Below are 20,374 nucleotides of genomic sequence, written 5' to 3'. Positions count from 1 at the left end.
TACAAAGCAAAAATTAACTTCTTACACAGGTGAAGCTGTACAACGTTGCACCAAACCATCAAGACCTAACTGAAGGTTAAAGACTTCAAAACTTCAAAATGATGAGATGTGACATGACTAACTCTACACTCCCAGTGTATAAAACAAACTGCAAGGTAGTAAAGGAGGTGCACAGCTCAGTATTGATGTTACATTGTGTTATCCTTGTGGGTCCTTCTTAAATGCTTATAAACTGTATCTGCGGTAAGTGTGTGTGGTGTTCCATGGTCACCTGAGCACATCATGGAAGGTCACATCCCCTCCACTGTGCAGTCGCTCCATCTCATAGCACATGTGTTTAAACAGCAGCTTGTCTTTGTCCAGGTCCACCTCCAGCCTGCCTCGGAGCAGGCGCAGCAGGAACTTCACCCTGGATGTCGGGATCACACCCTGGGGAAACACAGACGTCACAGGGTCATTCAAGAGGTGACGCACGTTTATGATGCTGGGACTTTTCAATTCATTTCAATCAGTTTTTCACACAAACTACAATTGAATTGGTTGGATATGGTATGTGAGACCACAGTTACGGCTAGTGACAAAGGTCAATAGGGTTGGGGTGGGACCATATATATGTAAGGGCTGCTGCTCACATATATATTATTCTGTGTGTTATACTTGCACATACCAGCACAAGTAATTGAAAAGAAAAGCCCAAAGTACATCCAAATGACATCATGGTTAATGGTCTCCATTTTTAATCCAGCACCCACTGTTCTAATTACTTTTACTCCTATTACTCACTGCCATACTTCATTCCCTTCAGCCTTTCTCATTAGCTCTCGCCCTGCTTTTATCTTTTCTATATTATCCTTTGGTCATAGCCATATGATCGTCATCCTCTCCCCTCTGCTGTGTCCTCATCCTCTCTCCTATTGCTAATTTCTCACCTCTCGTTTGTCATCCACCATGTTCCAGATGATCTGGAAGTGCCTCAGGTCATTATAGCTCAGCAGCTGGTCCTCCTCGGTGGAGTAGAACAGAGAGAAGTTCTCCACAATGATGGCTGCAGCAATAGCAAGAGATATTAATACCCACAGATGCAAATATTCCATGACAGCAATCTCCATGAAGTTTTCATTTTAAGATGCATCAATCATCTGTGTTTGTATAACAATGAATGCAACCTGTTCTGCTGCCCTTTGAGCTCTAAATATTGATTTACTTTATGATGCCGTGAGTTAACAGCCCAGGCTCAATGAATCACATCACAATAATGGATTGATTGAAACCCAGACTGTTATAGTAATAAACTCACAACATGAGCTCAGGCAAGAGGCTACTCGAAGCGATTCTCTAGTTTACTTTTATTCATTCAACAATCACTCTTGCTCTTCTTGCTTTTTTCATTCATTGCTTGTGTGGGATTTTAAGGTACTAAAGAGTGTTCTTTGCAAAAGGTCAGTGGTGGCTCTCATATCATAATAAGTATCTGTGGCTTATGCCTCACCATCTGTGCCTTTCCAGACGAGATTACAACCCATATGAAAGGGAATGATACAGATACAGTCCACAAAACCAGAGACTACACACTATAGATTACGCTCAAAAAGATGTAGAAAGATGGTTTGGCTCTAAATCTAAAACCCATTTTCATTCTACTCATGTCCTCTGTGTAACTCCTTTCCCTCTTCTTGTATGACAGTGTCTGACGTGAAGGGGTTTGATTGCTGCGCTGATAATAAGCTGTAATAAACTGAACTCTCGTCTCTGGAAGAAAAGCTCTGTTGTCTCTTTGGAGAGATGACAAAACTACATGTAAGTGTGCTTTATGAGTTCTGCAGTCTTGCGTAACATAAAGCAGAAAATGAAATAAAGCCCTTACTGTTGCCAAAGAACAAGTTTGTCATCCCTGAATGGCTTTCATGCATGCAGACACACTTGTTTTGTCAGACTTTTGTCACTCACTGACGTTGGCCTCACCCTAACTTTAATCAAAGTCTTAACCCTAAAATGTGATAGGTTACCTAATGGGAACTTGCTTTCTGTTCCCAAATTGAAAATGAGTTCCCATAATGTGACTGTGTGTGACAAGATTTGCTTCCCATAATGTTATTAATACAAGAACACCCACACACTGACCTACGAGTAGGTTGAGCATTATGTAGGCAATAATGACATAGAAAGAGCAGAAGTAGATAAGCGCCCCAGCGTAGTTGCCACAGTCAGTCTCCCAGTAGCGATGTTTATCAGGGGTGCAGAATGGGGCCTGCACCTGGGGACAGAAAAAAACAAGATTTTGCATCTCATTTTGAGGTTGAACTAAAACATCAAACAGAACACAAAAGCTCCCTGAAATGTAACGGTAAAGGGTCGGTTCGCCCAAGTCACTAAAAAACACGCTTTCTTATTTACATAGTGATATCTAGCCATGCAGATAGCCATGTCAGCAGTATTCATTGGGGCTATTTCTTTCTAGAAATAATGACTTCAAGTGAAAACTGCTGGCAGTGAGGTCTGTGGAGTATCCAAAGTTATATGAACAAGTGGGAGTAATTGGGGTAAATTTAATTTTGCTGTGAGCACCACAATCCTTTCTCCTCCATTGTATTGGGGTAACGGCAGAAAATTGAGGTGAAGCGACCCTTTCAACACAAAATAAAATATCAATACAACATATTTTTCCAGACGTGGAATAGATGGTCTGTTCTTTTGTCTGTGGGGATGTGTGCTGGACCTGCAGCCCATCTTACCATGCAGTCATGCATGATTTTATTCCAATCTTCCCCTGTGACAATACGGAAGAGAACGGTGATAGCCTTGCCCGCAGTGGAGAAGTTGGCATGCCTGCGATTAGGGGAGACAGACAGAATCAGACAACTTTCTATAAAGATCTTTTTTTACTGTATCTACTGCATACAGTCTGCAATGCTCATCAGCGAGAACAAGCAGCATAATGAAGCACAGGGTCTGGTCAATAAACAGACCATCTAATCCTTACCGGTTGATGTTCTCTCCGTATTTGACAGTTCCAAAGAGAACAACGCCGGCAAATGCGTAGCAGAGGAGAAGGAGGAACATGCCCACGATGATGAAGAAGCTCTTGTACATGCTGACTACCACAGTCAACAGCAGCATCTTCAGAGTCACCTTTAGTCACCAGACACACACGCACACACATTCAGAAGCGTATTTTGCTGTCACAATACACATTCTTCTTTGGCAAAATGCATTGAATTGAGTGTGTTCTAGCACGCAAATATACTCACATGCTTCCCACATATTGTAAAGAATCTGAAGACAATCACACATGTGCCCATCATGTAGGTATATGCATTCTAGAGGGGGAAATTACAGTTATTTGTGTAGTATTTGCTTAAATATTTAATATTGCCTTTATTAGAATTCTAAAATGTTTCCTTAATGTGACAGTTGGTTGTCTCACCAGTAAGGAAAAGTGCAGGACTATCCAGATGACACCCAACGATGTGACCAGCAGGTCATAGCGATTCCGTCTGCTCTGCCAGTAGCCCGCTGGAGACATGGCTATCAGCTTCATGGTCACCTGGGTAACAACAACAAGTACAACAGAGTATCAGACAGACGTCTTCACTCATAGGAGGATGGATGGATGAGTAGACAGGATAGCAGGCTCACCTCCAGTACAAATATAAAGGTGAAGACTACTGACATGGTGGCAAGAGGAAATGTTACTTGATCGTCTACGTCCCACTGGAGAAGAGTCACACACATGCCACTATGTCAGTTCCCATCATACATTATATTTATTTAGCACATTCCAATATGAAACACCTTAAATGTACAAAAGAACTAAGAAGCATACATAACTGAAATGACATTATGCATTGTGATATGAGGCTTTACCTTGACTGAGAGCAACACTGACTGTGCCAACACCAGCACAGCAATGCCCCGTTTGAAGAAGGGATGTTGAGTAATGTCATACATCTTGGCCCGGAAACCCCCGTTTTCTGTCAGGCAGATAGACCTGAGATTGATATCTGCACAGCTATAAGAAAATGTTTCTGTGGAAATTGTTTATTTCACCATTTTCATACAGTCAGGATGGGACTCTCTGCCAAAGTCAAATGTGAATGTCTGAACTGGCCGTAGCGGTGGTCTCTATAAGTCTGTTGTAGTATCCCTTGCTGTCCTGCAGATGGCACTCATGGACTGCTTGGGTGTTCCTATCGGTGTGATGACACTTAATTGTGCTGCAGGTTATACAAACATTTATGTATGTAGACGTGTTTGTGTCAAGATATGGTAAAACACTAACAATGCAAATGTGTCTTAGATTTTGTGAATTTTGCATATTGCACATTACTGTTACATCAGTGGTTTCAGAACTGCCTCTGTACTTCCGTGTCTCCTAAAACAAAAATGATCTCCATGACAGGAGATGTAGAGTCTCCGCTTAGGTCCATTAAGAAGCTGGAGCTATTTTAAAAAGGGATGAGAGGAGTTGATGTGATTGGCCATTACTGAAGCCCACCCTAACTCTCCCTAATGACACTATATTCAGTTCGCCACTTCTCCTGTTCCAGCAGGAGGACTGAGACTGCACTGCGGGTTTCCAAAATTGAATTTCCCAATTTGCATGCTCTTGCATTTCAAGTTCATGCCTGCTTGATGAGTCAGTATTCTAGGTTTGAATTGGAAGACTGTTGTAATAATTCATCCTTGTCACAACAAATCCTTGTTAGAAGAGATCCTTGTTGCAGATCCTTGTTACAACTGTCCCTAGTGCCCACTTCAAAGCAGGGAGTTTAACATCTAATGAACATGAAATAGAAATTTAACAGTACATCCAGTGGCAGGCTCTGTGATTACATATGACTGCTCACCATAGAGACAATTTTTGCAAGTACTTTGAGTAGTATCGTGTGAGCAAAGGCCAGCTCAGTGCTGTAATGATCTGCCAGTAGTGAGTGAGTGGCGCCAGTGCCGAGGGCCTTTGGATGTGGATCAAAGTCAGGTTGATAGTGCTGGTGTCAGCGGCACTGCTGACTAAAACTGACGCCATTGATTTTCTGTTAGTTCTCAGCCTCAACTGTACTAACAGGCGATTTCCCACACTACCTTGGAAGCACTTCAACTATTCTCACGACTCTAATCACAGGAGGAAGAGCAACAGCGCAAATGTACATTATTACCATGTTGAAATGTGATCAATAGCGATATAGTTTGATCGTGTGTAAAATTAGTAAAGTAAACTCAGCATTCATCTGGTTTCTGCTTGTCCATAAGTGTGAATTTAGTGTGGATAAAGCTGGTAGTTTACCTCAACAGAGGTGTGAAAATGTGATAAATTCTGTACATAAATTTCCTGTAGAAGGCTGTGACATGCATTATTCAGTGTCTGAGCCATTCATGTTATCTGTCCTCCCATTCAGCTTTTTCATCACTGGTGCCTAGTCATCATCGAGGCATCAATCCTCAATGAAAAACAAGGACTATTAACTATGGATTAATCATGCAGGTACTACTTCACAATGCAAAGACACGCACACCACACCACATGAGCAATCAGGGGATGGAGCAGAAACGTGACTTTCATAATGTCGTGCTTGATGCTCTATCACTGCTTTGTATTACAGAATGATTGCCAAAGCATTAGGTGTATGTGTTTGTGTTTTATTTTGTGTGTGAGCACCTGGGCGAGGGGGCAGGTGGAGAGGTTGGGCTATTTTCAGTCGACTCTTCAGATCCTCCCATCTCCTCTGGTCCACTGTTAGGAGAGCGGTGCCCTGGTGGTGGGAGACACAACACATTTAAATCCTGGAGGTGGTGTTTCTGATAACCTGGTGGTCTAAAATGTATACCATGTTAACTGCAGCATCCATTGTTTGAATTGGGCCTCTCCTGTCTGCTTCTCTAGTCTCTTTACTGCCACATAAAGGTAAAAACACTAATAATCTTACAAAAGTAGGAAGCTGTATCAGTATGTGTGGCTCTTACCTTGTTTTCATTGAAGTTTGCAATGACGACGCCTACAAACAGAGTGAGTCCAATCATGCATCCCAGAAACACAAAGACATGGATGTAGATGCCATGGATCTGCAGGCACAGAGATGTTGAAATTGTTAAAGTTATTTTATAATGTAGGAGTCAGTAGTAAAAAACACTTTTATGGAAGTGCTTGGACACGTAAGGGGAGGTGAGGTGAGGTTCAGTACCGGTCCAACGCGGTGAATAATGACATCTCGGACCTCCACCCAGCCTTTGAGTGACAGCACTTCAAACAGAGCCAACATGGCATTTCCCACATTGTCAAAGTTAAAATTACGAGGGTTGGCCCTGAGGAAAGACGGAATGGATACATCAATCTCTGGCTGTAGAAAAACAACCCTAAATCAAGCAGTGATGAAAACACAAGCAGCTATACCAGACTCTTGGTACCCAGAAACCAGGTTTCTTCTCTCCAGGCTTCAGTTTCAGGTTGAGGTTTTTGGAAACGCTGACATTTATTCGGAATATGCCGTGACAATCCTCCTATAACCAACAACACAGTTTACAGCAAAACACAGAACAAAGCAACCATTAGAACAGCAAGTAAAACAGAAAAATAGGGCTGTTAGTGAAGTGGTTTACTACGTATGTTCTATGAAGGAACTACTCAAAAATTTTATTTGCTAAAATGATGAAAAAAAAATGAGACCATAATACTTTGTTTTTGCATAATGCACAAGTGGTTTTAGAAGAACTCCTTCTCTTAAATAATTGAAATGTAATAACAGCTTAAAGACAATTTGTTTCTCCTCACTGATATGCAAGTTAATGGATAATATTACTGCATTACAATCATCAGCGCATTCCCAGTTCTCACAATTAACTTGGTGAGTACAGTGATTATATTATTATTAGGAACAATGGTCAAAAAGACCCACGTTGCAACAAACTGGAAGACCTGTTTGAGCATTATACTGTAAAACATCTGTAAAGGGTCTTCTACATAATAAAAGATCTGCTAGGGCACAAGATGAGAGCAGTTTTTAAGAAAGTAGGATAAAAGGAACCACTGGATTATTGATTTGACTGAGGAAACCCCTTGTACTTATTCAGCGTGTGCTTCTCTGCAGGGAGTGTGGAATGGGAGGGGGTGGTTTAGAGAGGAGATTATGTTTCTTGCTGTACCCGTTTCAGGATATGGGGGTCGTTGCACTTGGCAAGCTTTCCGGCAAACAGTTGAACTCCGAAGCTTGCGAACACCAGCATTAGTGTGAGGAGCAGAATGGAAACCTGCAGCAGAATCAATCAGGAGGTTAAGGCAGACAGTTCAACATAATCCAAGCCTGCGAGATTAGAGAGCAAGCTAAGGATGTCGGACGGCTGTGGATGTAGAGACCTCAGCTGGGAAAATCCAAGTCAGACACAGAGAGAATCAGTAATTATTGCAAGCTTCTGATAATATAAAAACCTTGGTAGGCAAAGCAAAGGGTAAGCAAAGCCCAGAAATTGCCGACAATGTAATAACAAGAGCATAAATCCAATAAAGGTGAATAAGATGCATTTGTGCACAAATCCTGGTTGTATTATTGCATGTTTTAAGCCATGTACTATAAATCATGAATACTTTACTTTTACCTTTTTCAAAAGCATATCATAGTTTTTCACACACTATTTGCTATTAGTGTTGCAAGTCTTATCACTGCGAGCAAATGAGGTTTAATGTTATAATGCACTAAAGTGAAATGACAACAAATAACTACCTGCCAGATAAGGAAAACAAAGGTAATGCATAGAGTTTTTCCCTTATTAAGTGGTGGAAAGTAAGCTAAAGAGTGAGAAGAGTGAGCGATGTTTATGCACATGCTTATGCCTATAGTGCATATCAATAGGGACATTTAAATAGCGCTTTTATCCAAAGTGCTTTACAAGGTTTTTGCAGCTCATTCACGCACTGATGGCAGCAGGGTGCTGGCCAACCATCAGGAGCTATTTGGGGTTCAGTGTCTTGCCCCAGGACACTTTGACATGCGGACAGAAAGAGGCAGGGATAGAACCGCTAACCCTGTGATCAGTGGACCACCCGCTCTACCTCCTGAGCAAGCCGCCATTCACTAACATGTATTGTATCTGAGTAAATGTAAGGAGTAGTTCACCAAAATATCGGACGTAAAAAATAACTTAAATACATAAAAGCTAGTAGATTTTGAAAATAGTTACACTCTGGAAATTCTTCATGGCTAACCACTAACCAGGAAAATCTCCTTGAATCCTTTGAGAACCTCCCGCACCACCTTCCTCATCTGGGGTACCAGCTTGAAGATCCTGAGCGGACGCAGGCAGCGCAGCATCATCAGCAGCTGAGCCCCAGACTCAGGAGGGACGTCAGGAGGCAGCCAGCACAGAAAGATCAGACTCACCTACAGGAGACCCACAGCAGGGCAGCGAAGAATGGTTAGGGAGAAGGACAGCATCCTACAGATCTTGCAATGTGTCCGTGTCACAGTTTCATCATTTGATTTACATCAATAACCTTGTAACTGTCTCATTCCCTTAACACAACCAACCTGAGACAGACATGTTCTACTTCAGCACCACTGAACAAAGACTAAATCAGTCTTTTGCATAATGTACATGCAAATTAGATGCAGCTAAGAAATTGAGTCACTTCACAAAGCTGATAAAATGTGAAATGATGACAGCGAGGCCACCAAACTGAATGAAGTTATCTAAAGTCATTGGTCCACCATCAAGGACTTTTACCAGTATGATTCATCCATTATGATCATATCACTTTTTATATTTAAATTAAGCAGCCTTTAGATTGGATGAGATTTCTCACAAGATAGATGAAGATATCCATGACTCCTCCAAAGTCTCTGATGACAGCTGTAGGGGTGAAGAACAGACCGTCGGCCATGATCTTCAGGTTGAGCTCGATGCTCATAAAGATCACAAACACATACTCCCCAATCTGAAACAGAGGGTATAACAACATTTGTCCAATCATGCATATGCTCGCTTGTTCATTCAGCCATTGATCCATCTGCTTTTAATACCTGCAGTGTGGGGACATGCATGACCCTGGTGAAGGGTGATTCGAACATCATGGAGATGCAGGAGCAGATGGTTACAACAATCATAACCCAATCCAAATAGGTGACAAGGCCCAGAAGATCGCTGCAGGGACACACACATTAACGTAGTTATAGTTGTTTAGAATTTACACAGAGTAATAGTATATTCAGCGTAAGTAGGTCAAGAAAGCTGTTTGGTTTGCAAACCAGCAAATACTCAGGGATAATTCAAGAGAAAGAGAGGGGGCAGACAAAGAGAGAGTGGGGATATGTGAGGAGAGGTATCAGAGAGTGAATAAATCTTTGTGTGTGTATGTGTGAGCAGACCAATCTGTTCTACAGCAGGTAGTCAGTAAAAAATCCCCCGGCACCAACAGTATCTGGTACAAAGGACTGCCTCTCACTTTAATAATCAGACTCTGTGCTCGGCTGAATTGCAATCAGGTTGCATAATGGGTGAAATCTATTCCACAGCTCTTAACTCCAGAATTTTCATTCCTTACCACAGTTTTGTGGAAGCATAACAGGCAGGTAATTAAGCTACAGACTGTTGTAGAACAAACAGATCAATAGAGACTGAAGGGGATCAATAATTCATCACACTTACTACAGCTGGTGGTATTTGGTGTTCTTCACTGCTCCTGTTATGGGGTCAGTTTTGGATCTAGATATGAATTTATACAAATAAAATAAAATTGTCAACATTTTGACAGGAAAAAAGCAAAATAACTCTTCTTCTCTTTATCTTCTCTTGTTTTGAGCCAAACTTCTCCCTTTCTGCTGATATTCTTCTCATTAAATATAAAGAAATCATAGACAGGTGGGTAAACATAAATGCCTTTTGTGGACTTTACTGATGTTACAATTGTTGAACCCTGAAGTCCAATGTGTGACCATTAACAGCCACGAGAGGCTGCCTAGAGAAACTTGAAAACAACTTCTACATAAATGATCTTACACATTGAAGCGAGCTCGAACAATCATCCTGCAAAAGTTCCTGAAGCGGTGCTCCCGCCCCACAATGAAGAGAGGCTTATCAAAGTAAGGATGGTTCTCTCTCAATTCCTCCTCCTGGACTTTTCTGCTCAGCCAAACAAGCAGACAGATGGGACAGACACCGGTTACTATGTAGGTATCAATGAAACAGCAACGACTGAATGTTTCCTACGACATAACATTTTTTAGTCAAAGCTTACTATACAGGCTGATACTGGGTGAATGTGTGTGTGAATACCTTTTCATTTCTGCCTGTTCTTTCTTTTCTTGGATCATCTTGATCTCACTGTCTTCTCTCTGCGCGTTACGATAGCGTACTGTACTGGAATGCTGAAGAAAGAGAAGAGACGATGAAGTTATAAAAGACACATTTTTAACAACATAAACAACTAAAGCCTTGTTTGAGAACAGCTATTCTTGAGAACACAGGATAATACGTTAGTCATTATTTGAGTGTGTCTGTGGGCTCACATCCTGCGTGAGTGTCTCCAGCGACTTCCCTCGGCTGATCCTCTGACTGGTGGAACCATGTCTCAGAGATCTGCAGATACAAAGAGCAGACAGGTATCACGTAGGACTGTGCAGGTACGTAAGATTGCTTGTTTGGTTTTCTGTTTGTGTGCTGTCAGACCTGCGCTCTTGCCGTATGTGATGCTGGACACTGAGTATTGAGCGTTCTTTGGCTGGCTGGCCTTCAAAGGATCCACTTAGCATACGCTGTCTGGTACAAGCCCTGGGAAACACAAACACAAAAATGTTTTTTTTCTCTCCTTGTGATCAATATAATGCAGATTAAAAAATATCAGTGTGTGAGGTCACCACCTGGCAGTCACAACACGGCTGGATCTGGTCCATCTTCCTGCCTAACAAGCTATATTTGGCCTTCGTCCTCCTGGGCCCATAAGAGTCATTTCCAAAGGTTCCAATCATTCCATTATTCAGTGAGTGTGTCTGTGCGTGTGTGTGTGTGTGTGTGTGTGTGTGTGTGTGATGTCTGGGCATTCCTGTCTGTTCTGGCTAACAGCGTCATGTACCAGAACAGAGCTAATGACACTGTGGGCACCAGCAGTGTGTGTACTGTAATCATTTACGGAGACTCTGAGCGATTACTTGTTTATTGGCAGTAAGTATGCATGAGTGCCTGCGTATGCTGGACTGTGTGTATGTTTGCCTATGTTGGTGCGACTGCGAGCCTAATTGTGTGTTTGTGTGGAAGATAGCAGGCCAGACAGAACGTGTTATGACTACTGATATGTTGTCTATCTTTCAGACTGACTGAATAAGGGAGGGGGGGGCAGATTGGACACGGTGTCGGCGAGCTAATCTACACTTAGTGCCAGCTCTGCCATGCTGAACAGCAAATTATCCATTTACTTCACTGCAACAGTAAATGAGTCTGAAGTGGGTCTGTGTGCGTCTTTATGTGTGTGTGTGTGAGAGGGAAGTATTAACAATACCAGAGTGCTGTTGCAGCAGAGCTTCATCTAATATGCACACACATTATTACTTTCACCCACACAAAGACTGGCATGTATTTCATGACTGTGGATGATACATACTAAACACATCTAGCTGAGATCTCTAAGGATGGTGTTGATCCAAAATGTTGTGATTTCCTGAGTAATGCCAAAAGAACACGAACAACTGGGGAGGAACTGTTTAAAGTTGCAGGTCAAAAGACGTCTACACATGTGGGTGAAAATTGTCCTAGATTTGGTTGAAAAGTGAAAGGACATCTGGGTTACATATAACTGTTGTTTCAGCAGCATTTCAATGAATAAATTACAGTGTGGAGCACGTGCTAAATACACATTGAATCACTGAAATGTTGTTGAAAGAACAAAATTCAATCAAATGTAGCTCAGTTTTACTGAGACGTCTTTTGACCTGGAGATCACCAAAACCATGCTTCGCGGGGAGGTGTAGATGTGTCTTACCGCAGGATTTTATTGATAGTAGTTTCTTTTTCCAGGAGGTTACGAGCTCGGATGCTAAATATTGACCTGCGAAGCTGAGAGAGCCTATTGTGAGAGTCCAATAGTTGCGAGTTTGTTAAATGTAGTGTACCATCCAAAAACACACCATACACACAAATGTCAACATGAGGGACAATTTGCTACTGCTATTGTACTTCTTATCGCTATGGTTTATCTTCTGTATACGTAGCCATAGAAATGGAGTTATCACCACTTTCTGTGTGTGTGTGTGAGAGAGAGAGAGAGAGAGAGAGAGAGAGAGAGAGAGAGAGAGAGAGAGAGAGAGAGAGAAGAGAGAGAGAGAGAGAGAGAGAGAGAGAGAGAGAGAGAGAGAGAGAGAGAGAGAGAGAGATTGAATAAGAGAACAAGTGTGTGAATGTACCTTTTGGTCAATATACTTGTTGTCTTCAATGGCTGAGCGTTTGGAGTGGTCACAGGAGGAGGATGAAGCGGAGGGGAGACGTCGGAACAAACAACTGGTGTCCTGCTGCTGACGATCAATGAACTGCTTCATAAAACTCTCCCTAGAGTACACAACAAACAGCACGCACACACAAACGTGATGAATTGTAATGGATGGTTTCCTACTGAAGAAATCCATATGCTTAAAGATAGAAGAAATAATCACAATTGTATCATAATTCTGAACCATCTCAGTGCAAATTCATCTGCAAAATATGTCAGTGGGAGTTCTTTCTGCAGCAGACCGGCAGATGGGCTGCAGAGGGGGATGTCCTGGGAGTGAAGGACCCAGCTGTGCATTAATCAGCAACTAAATGATAAAACTGATTGCAAGGTCCACTGTTCTGGACACAGTTCAGCTTTCCTGCTAAACACTGCATAAGATACAAAAGGACTTCTTGCAGAATATTATCGGTTACTATCTAACAGGAGCAAGTCTGACTTTTAAGGAGAATGGTGGCAACATTAAAAAGGTTTTACATCTTTAGTGCAACACATAGTGTTTCCACTTTAAACTGGAAATAACTACTCAATAAAACATTGTTTTTTTCCCCTTGATTCTCTGTTGACGTGGTCTGTTTGGGTATGAGGAATACTGTTGCTCATTTTAATGACCCAGTTTTTATTCTCTTTAGGCCGAAAAAACAACTCTTGCTAGAGCTTGAAACATAAAATGGTTCACTTAGTATGTGCCAAAGCTTCTTTTGACTAGATAGCCTGTTTTTAGAACAGCAATTTAACATTTTTTATTAAAATGGCTGGATATCACACTACTGTTTTATATTGCAACGTGATTCTTAGCTGCAAAACAGACATTTAGGTCTATACACATATCTCAAAGAACATATGCTGTATGAATTGACTTGGTGCGTGTCTGCCTGCGACTGTGTACCTGATCCTGGGCACAGTGAAATCGGATGGGAGCTTGGAGATCTTCACCATCTGAGGTCTGTTGGGGAACTTTTCAAAGATCCTGAGTCGTAGAGGGAGCTTCTCTTTGGTGTCAGCATTGGCTTCACTTTGCTTGAGCTAAAGGGGAGAGCAAGAGGACCAGTTCAGGCACAGAAGAGAAGAGCAAGACAAGATACAATAAAAGGGAAAAGTCAGCCACGTGATGAGAATGAAGAAGAGAGGGATTAAAATAAGATACAAAGGGAAAGAAGGACACAGTTACTGTAGTTTGGGTGTGGAAAGTTTAGGGATTTTGAGACCTGCATGAAGTTACCCTTGGTATTTAAGGAGAAACGGCATGAGACTAAGAGACTAAGCCTGGTATTAAGAGAAAACTGTGAGATGCAGAGGTTTTATCAAGGACTTAAGAGTGCAGCTTTACGTTTCTGCCTGATGATGGCAGCAACACACTTACCTACAACACACACACACACGACATACAGCACAGAAAATCACATTTACGATGAGGTCCCACTTACTTTTAGAAAAGAATGGAGAAGGCAACAAAAGAAAAAGGAAAGATTACTTTGGAGTGGTTCATGGAGAAAAGAAAAGGTAGCGACAGTTAGAATAATGTGCATGAGTGCAGGCCTGAGCAATGTGGCGCTGGCTGGTGAAATAAAAAGATGACAATGAAACCAATTATTTCCATTTAATTACATATGGGGGAGGCTGATTGAAATTCCCTTGCAGGTATTCTCTGTCTGGGTGCCTGGAGATAACCCCTGATGCAATGCAGATTAGGCGTGGAAGTGAACTGCATTTGGAGCAATGGTGAATGGCAGCTTATCATTCAGAGCAGCATTCACCGCTGTGAAACATATTGACTGGGCTTGGTCAATGTTTCTCTGTCAGTCATGCCGTTTGTCTGTCTGTCTACCAATGCAGACGTCCCTTCATGCTGTTCGTATGCATTGGTATTTCTGTCTGCGCTTGTCTGACTGCGAGCGCCCAAAAGACTGGAACAGCCCCTCGTATTTGAGGGATAACAGCCGGGGGAAGGAGAGACCTGACAAAAGAAGGAATGGAAATCTGTCTATCCATTTTCTTTTCCAAGCAGACTAAAATGTGGGAGCTTCTTTTTTACCCTGAGTGGGTGAGTGGTGAGCGGCATACTGTGAAGACGGAATTATGCACCCATATTTGCTTGCCTAGGCTTTCTGTCTATATTTTGACTCCCAAGATAGACACATGATAGAAAGAGGCAGAGACAGAGGGAGACAGAGCATGAGACTAAAACAAGTTGAAGAGAGAAGTAGACAGCAGGAAATGTATGGAAGACAAAACTTAAGGGATGATTACAAATAGACAAGTGGAGTATGGATCTAGTATGGCTTAAATCAATAATAACAAAACACCTTATACTATATCTGCTTCAGTAGTATTGAATTGAAAATAAAAATGCGTTGAGCTTCTTTTCAGTGCTGCAGCTCTGTGGGTGAAACTAGTAGAAAGTGCTGCAGTCATCTCAAATACTATCTGTACATTTGGTTGCCGAATCCCCAGCAAGCAAAACACACAAACAAAAATTCACAAACAAGCATGCACACATACACATGCGCGCGCACACGCACACACACACACACGCAGTGCAGACTTAATATGAACCATACTGTTCCCAAAGGTCCTAATCAATTGGGCCAACTCAGCGAGATGTACACCCTTATCTGCAGCAGTGTCCCATTACAGCAAAACTTTCTGTGCCATATATTGTCCTTTGTTGCTCTCTGTGTTCATCTCCCTTTCTCCACCTCTCGAAAGAATTTGTTCTTCTCCATCAAATCTATCCACATCTCTTTATATAAGACTGCCCCAGTCTCAAAATCAGATTCTGTTCTTTGCACCCTTCTCTCGCTGATCTCCCATTCTTCCTCCCTTTTTCCCAAAAGATACAAAAGAGAACAGCAGGACGAGGAACAGACTTAGACATTCAAGAAGAATTGTTATTAAAATCTTTTTTCATAAATAGACCAGTGTAGTGAGTGATGCACACTTATTCGTGCACAGTACTTCAATGTATCAATGTATGTATTCATTTATTTATATACTGCATCTGTGGACCCACCTACTGTGAAAATAAATAAGCAAAGGATGTACTGAATTTAATTTCATCTTACCCTGGGAAAACAAATCGGAATCGACTCTACCACGGACTATTTCGATTCTTGTGTGTAGGGATGTGCTATGACGCCTTGTAGCAAATAATGTCCAGGAGGCCAAAGGAAGAAAAAGTGTCTGTCAGCTCCAAACGTATGGTTTCCTTAATTACTGATGCTGTGTAAGGCTGTTCTGTAAAAGGTTTACCTGTTCAGTAGGTGCACTAGTAAGTTGCCATAGATCATTACTAACTGTACGTACTAACACATTGGGCCTTCATTCTGGTCAATACATACGATCAATAAAGCACACATGGACATGCAAGAGCTCAGGAACAGAGCACTTACCAGCAAAATCTATTCTCTACTGATCATTGGTTTTGCGTGTTACTGTATCAGTGCACATTTGACCATGGTATGCATTATATAGAAACACATTTCTGTATTTAAATGCACCTGGCATATTTCTTTCTGTCAGTGTACCTTAAAGCAACATTATGTAACTATTTTATCTTAAAACAAAAGCTTCAATATCATTTAGATGGTACACCGACTTGTAATAGCGAGAACGGTGCATCCCTCATCCCCACCCTGCACCCGAATGCCTGTTCCTGCACTATGTAACTTGGTTGAAGTTTTTGATCATAAGCCAAGTCAGCCCACCAAATGTCAACAAATGAAAAACGAAAACTGTTGGTGAACTGCCTAAAATACCAATTCTTACATAAAGTTGCTTTAAGTGGTAACTTCAACTTTATATGGTGATATGTCAGTGTTGTGTCAACATGTTGTATCCACACCAAAAAAAATCTGTTATTCCAGGTTTAAGTGTTAAAGGATAAGCACTATTCCCAAGTGTGTGTGTTTGTCTGTGTGAGACAAACACGTGTGTTATGTACATTCCACCTGTATGTCTGTATGAGTGTGTGTAGAAGAAAATGTCTATGTTCCTCTTTATGTCACAGTGAATGGTTGATAAATCAAAACTAGTGCTTCTCTTGCCACAGATGAGATTTAGTGTATGGTGGTGTAACAATGGAGCCGAGACTAATGTGTTTTGCCTTGAGACCCATTCAGGTGACCTGCCACTGCTTCCCCCTCCATTCAAGCCAATTTCAGGCTCGGCTGAGCTAGGGAGCTTTCCGTCCGGGATTGCCGCAGCTTTCCCGACCAACGCTGAAAGAGGAAGAAAAGCTAATGCTGACCATTAGCATTAGACCAAATGAAGTCATAGCCATAGTTCAGTTGGAGCATGGGGGATAAAGATAAAGATAAAGTAGTCAGCATCAAATTGGCCTCAGATAAGCGGCTGAAGAGTCTAATACAGTAAGGAGTAAAAACCAGCTGGGAGGAAAAGCATTTAAAATAAGCGAAAATGATTCTCTTTAAGAAGTAAAACCCCTGCATAGTGATGCTACTTACTATTGCATTCAGTATTAATAACTCCATATAAGTAAGATAACATACAAGATACTCAAGCTGTCATGAAAGTTTTATTTCACAGCTGCATGACCAGCTTTGCTCTCTCCAAGGCAGCTCCATGCTGATAGCATGATGACAACAACACTTAGCAGAGTGACTACTCTGTCTGGAGGTTGGACCCTTATCTGTTCGAAATACGCAACCTAAAAATTATTCGGTTTCAAACTGACCTGAAAGTAAGCAAACCAAATTAACCTTATAGATAACCCCTTTAACAAGGGATCCTCCAACTGCGAGCAGGCAACTTGAAAATCACTGACATGGCAGGAAGTCAAAATCTTTAACATCTCTCAAGCGTTCTGGTCATTTGACCATTTGAAGCATATGCCTTCATAAAAAGCTTGAGCACTACTTATTGAGTCTGATAGGAACATGAATGCTCATTTCATCTGTGTAATTCCTCTGAACTCTCCGATCAGTTCCGTGAAAGTGCCTCGGAGGCATGCAAACATAGAGTATGAATATCTATGAGAGTAGCCAATGGAACAATGGGGAACTGATGAACAGCCGCCTACAAAGCTGCTGCCCACACACTCGCCGAGTGCCTGTGGGAGGATGTACGTACAGTCATCTGCATTTTACCATTCAGATATCAGATCCTGCTATTCACCAACAACACCAGACAACAGCTGTGTATGTGTGAGAATGTGTGTATGTGTGATCCTAGACTACATATTTCAGTATTAATACAACACAGCCTTACTTTCTGAGTAATCCATCATTCAGCATGGTAGTAACTTATGTGTGTATGTACTGTACTGTGTCCTTCTATATATCTGTGTTTGTTTGACAATCAAATCCATAACCTATGCCAATATTAAAATGTAAAAAAGGTATATGTAGAAATCTTAGAACATGTGTGGTCCCTGTCATACATGCTAACCTATTTGCACCCCACATTCCCTCACAGTCTTGCTTGGGCTCCCGAGGCCTTGGGCCAGTCAAGCTGTAATACCCAGGGGTGGAAGAGCTGAAAGCGAGTTAGCAGGGTCATCCTCTCCTCTCATTAGCTGGGTAATGAGCCGTGCTGTGGAGCTGCTGTAAAGTCACACAGCCTGTAAACTAAAACAACTGCGGATACCATTAATAAAATTACCTCAATATCTAAAACTACTGTATATAGCGTTCGTCTGTGTGCCTTTGGGTTCAGGTCTTGTCTAGCCTAGTGGTTAGGCTAGAGGCTCATGCCATGTACAGTAATCAACATCCCTGTTTGAAAACCTTTGTTGCATGTCACTGCCCTCTCTTTCCCCATTTTCCCTGCCTATCTTCACTCTACAATCTCAGTAAAGGCTAAAAATGCCAAATAAAGTTATATTCAAAGTAAGGTCTAGTGCTGTTTGTCTTGTTGTCAAATGCTTTGTTTTAGAAAATAATGACATCTACAAAAACTACGTTAATATATTCAATCCTTTATGTGTTAAACAAAAAGGACTGGGACATTTCACAGTATGCCTCCATTTTAGTCTTCTTTTGGTTTGCAGGGATGCGATACTCAATGGGTCAGTTTACTAAAAACATGCAGTAACAATCTGGACAAAATGAATGCGATTGCAGCCAAGGAAAAACATGCAAAAACAAAAACTAAAAAATGCAAATTATTTATTTTTTTCACAATCATTTCATACACAGGTAATGTTGTGAGTGAGGGTGTTACTGTGTGTGTGTGTGTGTGTGTGTGTGTGTGTGTGTGTGTGTTTATGCTAGTTTTAGACCATGGCAGGGGTACAGTGCCTGGAGTGTCTTCCAATAGAAAACTGAAGGTGACATTCAAAAAGATAAGAACACATTGTATTGGGATTCTCCAAGGGGTACGCTCTTCTCTTCCTCTGCTCCGTCTTCCTCGCCTTTCTTCTCTTCCACTAAATCCCCAAATAAGTCCTTGGTCCATTAAATCACGTAAATTGAGGACAGGCTTTTAGTTTAGTTCATAAATAATTAAATCCTTGGTGGGAAGCCATAATACAATCACTCTATAACACATTTGATCTAACGAAATTCTCCTTTTCAACATGTACATTGAATGCTGAGTGCCTTTTGATATATGGTGGCTGTAGCACAGAGCAGAGGGGAGACTGAATGCACATGTAAAACACTCCACCCCATATGTACACACATGCACATATCAATATTGAGAAGAATCATGTGTTGCTTGGAGAGAAGAGCCCTTATCCTGTCACTGTTGCCACGGTGACACTGTATGTTGCTGTCACAGCTGTGGAACAGTGACTACTCATCCTAAACCTCATTTATACCCAAAGCAAACACCCCTCTTCCCCCTCTTCCCCCTCCTCCTGTTCTCCTTCCTCTCCTTCCCCTCCCATGTGTTTATCTCTTCCTCCACCTCACTCCATCTCCCTCACCCACCTCCTTCTCCACCTCCTGTTTGATCTCTCACAGTCAATGCCAGATCATACTCTGTTCAACTGACAAATATGGAACAAGAAGATAGACGCAACTCAACTGACGACCACACACTGTCACTGCCATGCTTCTCTCCACGCCAACTTTGACAAGCCTGACACACTGGGGGCAGCAATCTGTTTACTTCTGTGCCACATAACAACCTCTGTCTTTGGTGTGTGGAACTCCCCACAGTTTCTTTAAGTACTTTCATCTGGTAGTGAGCCCTCCCTCACAACCATGTCTGTTAGACTGATAATATATTGGGGATCTGAAAGAGTAGTCATTCATCATCATCCATCATACCACAACTGATACCCACATAGACCTCTAAGGTACAAAGAGACACATCATTATAAACACACACACACACACACACACTCATTTTTCTTGTCCAGCCATAAATCCTAGAACAACAACAAATCATAATTCAAATTCTGCATGCATAAGACTTGCACTAGATGGCACTATTGCTAGATGGTACAAGCTATAAAGCAGTCCGCTTTATCATTTCTGCAGCTTTTAACTGAACTTTACATTGTCAGATAACCTGGGAATCTAATATTTACCACAACAATTATCCTCAAGTGTGTGCAGAGGAAATCCTTTCCGAAGGCCATTGAGGGTCTAGCTCTACAATAACAAAGGCCAGTGGTCACTGGGTCCGCACATGAACAGAGCACAATGGATCCGATCGCAACACCATAAGGTAGTAAGTGGTCCTGTAAATTAAGATTTGTCACCCCCTAAATTTGTTTGATAAAGACCAACACCAACTTAACGCTAAGCTCAAAACCAGTTTCACTGCCCACTGTGGTTAAATTTCAAGTTTGTTTCACCTGTAATGACACGCCACAGTGATGTCAAGGTGTACTGACCACACCCTGGAGTACACTTCTACATCACTGCAGATGAGAAAGTAAACCACTAAGGGTCAGCAGAAACAAGATATTCAGCCGGTACTGCTCTAGAAATTGTGACC

At 41.7% G+C, this 20,374-nt stretch overlaps 1 protein-coding gene across 1 annotated transcript in view; it reads right to left on the bottom strand.

Moving 5' to 3' along the window:
* nalcn (sodium leak channel, non-selective) overlaps positions 1–20,374 on the bottom strand; it is a 57,675-nt gene that overhangs the window by 1,234 nt on the left and 36,067 nt on the right. The window contains exons 16-40 of the mRNA XM_070914402.1: positions 13,353–13,489; positions 12,381–12,522; positions 11,960–12,033; positions 10,654–10,755; positions 10,494–10,563; positions 10,261–10,352; positions 9,985–10,107; positions 9,634–9,690; positions 9,009–9,129; positions 8,792–8,923; positions 8,202–8,369; positions 7,138–7,242; positions 6,389–6,495; positions 6,180–6,300; positions 5,962–6,060; positions 5,657–5,750; positions 3,865–3,971; positions 3,637–3,711; positions 3,425–3,544; positions 3,249–3,317; positions 2,981–3,129; positions 2,733–2,826; positions 2,122–2,254; positions 930–1,045; positions 272–429 (exon numbers count right to left, since the gene is read on the bottom strand). Of these exons, the coding sequence (XP_070770503.1) occupies positions 272–429; positions 930–1,045; positions 2,122–2,254; positions 2,733–2,826; positions 2,981–3,129; positions 3,249–3,317; positions 3,425–3,544; positions 3,637–3,711; positions 3,865–3,971; positions 5,657–5,750; positions 5,962–6,060; positions 6,180–6,300; positions 6,389–6,495; positions 7,138–7,242; positions 8,202–8,369; positions 8,792–8,923; positions 9,009–9,129; positions 9,634–9,690; positions 9,985–10,107; positions 10,261–10,352; positions 10,494–10,563; positions 10,654–10,755; positions 11,960–12,033; positions 12,381–12,522; positions 13,353–13,489 (2,765 nt within the window). The remainder of the gene's footprint in view (positions 1–271; positions 430–929; positions 1,046–2,121; positions 2,255–2,732; positions 2,827–2,980; positions 3,130–3,248; positions 3,318–3,424; positions 3,545–3,636; positions 3,712–3,864; positions 3,972–5,656; positions 5,751–5,961; positions 6,061–6,179; positions 6,301–6,388; positions 6,496–7,137; positions 7,243–8,201; positions 8,370–8,791; positions 8,924–9,008; positions 9,130–9,633; positions 9,691–9,984; positions 10,108–10,260; positions 10,353–10,493; positions 10,564–10,653; positions 10,756–11,959; positions 12,034–12,380; positions 12,523–13,352; positions 13,490–20,374) is intronic.

Source organism: Enoplosus armatus, chromosome 11 (assembly GCF_043641665.1).
Source record: "Enoplosus armatus isolate fEnoArm2 chromosome 11, fEnoArm2.hap1, whole genome shotgun sequence".
Lineage (NCBI taxonomy): Eukaryota > Metazoa > Chordata > Actinopteri > Centrarchiformes > Enoplosidae > Enoplosus > Enoplosus armatus.
This window is presented reverse-complemented; position numbering and strand designations above follow the sequence as displayed.